This window comes from Lathyrus oleraceus, chromosome 4 (genome assembly GCF_024323335.1).
Source record: "Lathyrus oleraceus cultivar Zhongwan6 chromosome 4, CAAS_Psat_ZW6_1.0, whole genome shotgun sequence".
In the NCBI taxonomy this organism is placed as follows: domain Eukaryota; kingdom Viridiplantae; phylum Streptophyta; class Magnoliopsida; order Fabales; family Fabaceae; genus Lathyrus; species Lathyrus oleraceus.
The window spans coordinates 485,648,751-485,654,516 of record NC_066582.1 but is presented as its reverse complement, the minus strand read 5'-3'; the positions used below and the strand labels follow the sequence as shown (position 1 = coordinate 485,654,516).

The 5,766-nt window shown below is 36.5% G+C and overlaps 1 protein-coding gene across 1 annotated transcript; it reads right to left on the bottom strand.

Moving 5' to 3' along the window:
* Window positions 1-4,038: 4,038 nt before the first annotated feature.
* LOC127076466 (stem 28 kDa glycoprotein) lies at window positions 4,039-5,361 on the bottom strand. The gene is made up of 3 exons (XM_051018128.1): window positions 4,930-5,361; window positions 4,640-4,849; window positions 4,039-4,377 (listed from the first exon to the last, which is right to left on the bottom strand). Exons 1-3 carry the CDS (start codon window positions 5,325-5,327, stop codon window positions 4,197-4,199), a joined length of 789 nt encoding a protein of 262 aa, XP_050874085.1. The 5' UTR covers window positions 5,328-5,361; the 3' UTR covers window positions 4,039-4,196.
* Between the last annotated feature and the right edge of the window lie 405 nt (window positions 5,362-5,766).

Below are 5,766 nucleotides of genomic sequence, written 5' to 3'. Positions count from 1 at the left end.
CTTTGTATCCCACCCTATTAAGATCCACTTGCAAAAATCCTGACTTATCCATTCGAATGCCGTTATTATTTTCAACCCACTTGCAACCAAATATAGGAATCTGAAACTTCTCATAATCAAACACCCAAATGCGCTCGATAACACCTTACTGCAACATTGGTAAGATCGCAGGATTGATCACCTTACTGCAAATTGACTTGAAGAAAGAACACAACTTAGTTATAGAGCTTCTTACTTTTTCTGGAAGAATAGAACGTATACCTATTGGGAGAAAATGTTCCATTATAACATGGCAATCATGGGTCTTTAAACTCTTTAACTTGAGGTCTTTCATAGACACAAGTCTTCTAATATCTGAAGAGTACCCTTCTGGAACTTTAACTTCACTTAGAAACTTACACAATGTTTTTTTCTCCTTTCTAGATAGAGTATAAGCAGTAGGCGGTAGATATGTTCGTTTTCCTTTCTTCAAGGGTCCTAATTCAGTTCTTATTCCCATCGCTATCAAGTCCTTTCTTGCCTTAAGGCCATCCTTAGACTTTCCTTGTATATTGAGTAACGTGCCAATAACACTTTCAAATACATTTTTTTCAATATGCATAACATCAAGAAAATGTCTCACATACAAGGACTTCCAATACGGCAATTAAAAAAAAACTGACCTCTTCTTCCACCCACTTTTGACAAGTGTGTGGGCAAAAGGCTTGCCAAACTGAGTATCCAAATCTTTCACCTTTTCAAAAATTTGATCACCCGTCAATATAGGTGGAGCTCTGCCTTGTTCTGTCTCTCCATTGAACCCCTTTCTCCATCCACGGTAGTGATGACTTGAATTTAAGAATCTCCGATGACCAAGAAAGACATTCTTCTGACCAAACTCCAAGCGCTTCCAATCTGTTTTATCTTCACAAATAGGACACGCACATTGACCTTTTATGCTATACCCTGATAGATTTCCGTATGCTGGAAAATCATTAATTGTGCCAAACAACATCGCCCTCAAGTTGAAACTTTCTTTCCTATATCCATCATAAACCTCCACACCGGTCTCCCACAAAATCTTTAAATCTTCGATTAAGGGCTTCAAGTACACGTCTATATCATTCCCTGGTTGTTTAGGTCCAGAAATCAACATAGACAACATCATGTACTTACGCTTCATACATAGCCATGGAGGTAGGTTATAAATCATAATAATCACAGGCCATGTACTGTGTGAGATACTCTGGATACCGTGTGGGTTCATTCCATCAGTAGATAATGCCAAGCGAAGGTTTCTTGATTCTTCTCCAAATTCAGGATAATCATTATCAATTTTCAACCACTGTGGTGAATCTGCCGGATGTCGATACTTTCCATCTATAATTCTTTCATCTGCATGCCAGGTCAAGTGTCTTGAATCGGTTTCACTACGAAACATGCGTCTAAATCTCGGAATAACAGGAAAATACCACAAGACCTTTGCTGGAGACAACTTGTTCTTATATCGCGAGACACCGCATTTAGGACACTCATTTAACGATGCATACTCATTTCGAAACAAAACGCAATCGTTTGGACATGCATGTATCTTATCATAGCTCATGTCAATAGAGCACAACATCTTTTTGGTCTCATATGTTCGATTGGGAAGAACATTATCCTCAGGAAGCATATCTTTCAAAAGGGCTAATAACTCTGTGAAACTTTTATCCGACCACCCATTGCCCGCCTTTAAGTTGTACAACTTTAATACCGCAGACAATCTTGTGAATTTAGTGCAACCATCATACAAAGGTTTCTCTGCATCACTTATCAACCTCTCAAACATTTCGGGACAATCCTTAAGATCTCCTTCAAGTACTTCTGCAATCTCTTCAACTCGATCACAATCGTATGTATCTGCGCCACTATAGTTTGAGGCATAGGTCGTACTATCCCCCGGTTCAACATTCTCGTTACTTTTCTCACCATGCAAATTCCAACATGTATAACTTCGATCAATTCCATGCCTCATTAGATGCGATGTCAACTGAACTGCGTCAACCCGTTTCCCATAACAACAACCCAAGCAAGGACATATCATTCTACTGGGGTCTTCGGCGTGCGCAACGGCAAGCTTAACGAATTCTAATACCCCATTCTCGTACTCTCTCGACAATCGATTGGAAGACATCCATGTATTATCCATTACTAATTAGAATAAACAAAAAACAATTTCAGAAGAGTTCAAACACATTCGGACCTAGGTTTCTAATGATACTGGTGTTGACACAAAATCAGATATTCATAGGTCGTATAACCCTAACTACTGGGTAATGTAGTCCCATTGCATGCGCTATCATGGTCACTAAAAACCAACCGTCAATTGCCTAATAAACCCAAACAAACGTAGGGCTTGAAATTTAACGCATGCGCTATCAAATTTAAAATGACTATGAATATTGAAACTTTACAGGTTGAAACAAACGTAGCATAGACAACAATAACATAAAACTGAAATGGGGCAAAGCTAAAACAAAGCAAGAAATAGGGCAAAGCTAAAACGAAACAAACGTACCTTTGGTGCCAGAAGGAGGAAACGTCGTAGATCTAACAGAGGTGGAAGGAGAACGCCTTAGAACCCTAACGTGAAAAAGAACGAAAATAACAGAGAGTGAAATAACAAAATGCGCAGTATGTTATAATTTTAATGTTTACTAAAGGGGACCTTAGAGGGTGCTTGTGGAAAAAAAGCGCCCTCTAAGGTGCGCTGTCTATTGCTCCTTATTTTTTCGCTTCACTTTAGACAGCGCTTTTGTAATAAAGCGCCCTCTAAAGTGCGCTGTTGTACATGGACTTAGAGAGCGCTTTCTTAGAAGCGCCCTCTAAGGGTATCCTTAGAGGGCGCTTTCATAAACGCGCCCTCTATTGTTGTCCCTCCATTTCCTCATTATTTTTTCGCTTCACTTTAGAGGGCGCTTTTGTAATAAAGCGCCCTCTAAAGTGCGCTGTTGTACATGGACTTAGAGAGCGCTTTCTTAGAAGCGCCCTCTAAGGGTATCCTTAGAGGGCGCTTTCATAAACGCGCCCTCTATTGTTGTCCCTCCATTTCCTCATTATTTTTTTGCTTCACTTTAGAGGGCGCTTTGTTACAAAAGCGCTCTCTAAAGTGCGCTGTTGTACATGGACTTAGAGAGCGCTTTCTTAGAAGCGCCCTCTAAGGGTATCCTTAGAGGGCGCTTTCATAAAGCGCCCTCTATTGGTGTCCCTCCATTTCCTCATTATTTTTTTGCTTCACTTTAGAGGGCGCTTTGTTTCAAAAGCGCCCTCTAAAGTGCGCTGTCTATTCCTCCTTATTTTTCTCTTCACTTTAGAGTGCGCTTCTTTAAGAAAGCGCCCTCTAAGGTGCGCTGTCTATTCCAGTTTTTGGCGTAGTGATATAAATATGCATTTATGCATCATTTCTCCAATTGAAACCAAGAACATACAAAGAATTTTTTAATCATCTTCAAATTGTGTGTCATTTAGGTTAGATTAGTAAGGTCCAATTTAGGATTTTTGTAAACCAAATTGGTTGAGTATTCTTTGCGGGTTTCTTTGATAAAATCAATTAGGGTTTTTCCTCCATGATCAAGGTTGATTTGGGGGATTTTTGTACTAGATTTCGCAACGAGGATTCAACCGAGTTAAAGCTTTACAGAAAGGAGTTTCTGTTAAAGAAGTGACGGTAACTGGATGATCGAACTGGAAGTCTTGGGTCACTTGATCTTGTTTAAACTCAAGAGAAGAGAATAAGTTAGAATCAACATCAAACATTGGGTTTGGGGACTTGGATTACTACTTTTTCTCTTTTCTCTTGTTTCAATGTTCATCTTTATTACCTTATGCACAGACAATACAAAGTATGTTCAAGAGTTTTCCATATCACAAATGGGAGGATTCCAGTTTTTGTCCTAACACTTGCTAATATTTCTTTGATGTTCCTCTATTGAGTATTCCTTGCCCCCTTTCATTAATTCAAGTTTGTTTGCTTATAAAAAAACAAAACATCATGAATTTATAATTAAAACCACAAAGTTAAGAGAAAGCTAGCATCTCTCATGTCACACTGTTAATTTTATTTGAGAAAAATATAGAAACTTATAGCTAGCTCATAATGGATTACATCGATATAGAAATATAAAATCCATTTTTCAAGTAGCTACTTATTAAAGCATGGAAGGAAAGCTAATTATTTAAGCGATGTAGTAGATAGGATCAGGGAGCTTGAAAGTCCTATCGCCAGTGTTGGTTCCAAGTATATCACTCCATTGATCACCAACGTTTCCAATTATTCTGTATCCTTCCTTTTCCAGCTTCTTTCTCTCACTTGATTTGTATGTTACTGCTGTTTTACCATGATATATTGATAAATCCCTGCAATCATATAAACAGTGTTTCTTACACTCTATATTTTATCTTAATATAATATTTACAAATAGTTTGCAAATAAGTTAAGGACATCATTATCCAAATGATTTCACTTATCCTAAACAAACCTATTTAATGTTTACATGTCCACAATAATTCATGAATCAATTTATAAACTAATATTTCTGTTATTTTCTTGATGGATTGAAAGAGTAAACAACGACCTAGCTAGGTTTATGAAAAAGTTTAATCTAGAAATAAAACTTACTTTAAAATAAGCTTTTCCCATGTGTGATATCCAGCAAGTTTCAAGTTCTTAGCAGTTATATCTGTTTGTTTAAGTGGTCTTCCAGTTAAGAACACAATCTTCACACCAAGAGACAACAATTTTTTGTATAACTTCTGTGACTCTGGAAGTGCTGGAGCTTTTCCAAGGTCAACCCATTCATTAAACGATGTATCATTGTATGGATTCACCCTATATCAATAAACATATAAATGATGAATTAATATATAGTCAGAAAATACATGAAAAAAATAGATCATGAGTATACATACCCAAATCCATGTTTAGCATAATATGGAAGATTAGATAGTGAAGTTTCATCAATATCAAACACCCATATATCTTTTCCATCTCCACTTATATTAAGAGTTTTAGCATAGTAATAACCTTCACGGTTAACAGTTTTGGAGTCAGCTCTATATTGATCACCTAACATATAATTTCCAACATATGTTTCACATTCTAGTGGAACTGTTTTCCAGTTAATAACGTTGTGTGTTTCAACACCAAGTCTCCAACTAGAACATGACACTTCTGGAATGTAGTGTCCACCTGGACCAGTTTTTATCCGGAGTGGGAATATTTTGTTGGTTGAACCATGTTCATGGCTTACAACATCACCATGACATGTTGCTAAAAGTGTAACAAACAAGAAAAGAAAGATCTTCATTCTTACAAATGATTAATTTGCAACTTAACTGATGATTATTGTTGAGGACTTGTGTTCTTTAAATAGACAATATCTGTAGCTGAGGGATAACATGATTGAGAATATAATAATAAGACAATTAATGAAAAAGAAAATGTGTTTTATCTGTACAAATTATTTACTATATATCTTATCCTTGAAATTTTAAAATAAATATTAACCGTGTTCCTACAAAATTTGTGGAAAATATATTTTATTGCAAAAGAAAACGACTCGTTTGAAATGAGGGATTCAATATTTCAATACTCCTTATGACCTATAGTATGAATCGACCTAGCGGAAAAGGTTGCAAAAGTTAAGTTAAGCTTTTTAATTTGATTGATATAATAAATTTTGTGGTGAAAAACGGAGCCCATATGTTATGCATGGATGATATTATATGCATGAAATAAAGTTCACT

Coding starts and splice junctions, on each gene's coding strand:
- LOC127076466 (XM_051018128.1), bottom strand. CDS start 5,327: ATGAAGATCTTTCTTTTCTTGTTTGTTACACTTTTAGCAACATGTCAT. Junction 4,850..4,929: donor TATGCTAAACATGGATTTGG/GTATGTATACTC, acceptor TTATTGATATAG/GGTGAATCCATACAATGATA. Junction 4,378..4,639: donor TGGGAAAAGCTTATTTTAAA/GTAAGTTTTATT, acceptor ATATGATTGCAG/GGATTTATCAATATATCATG.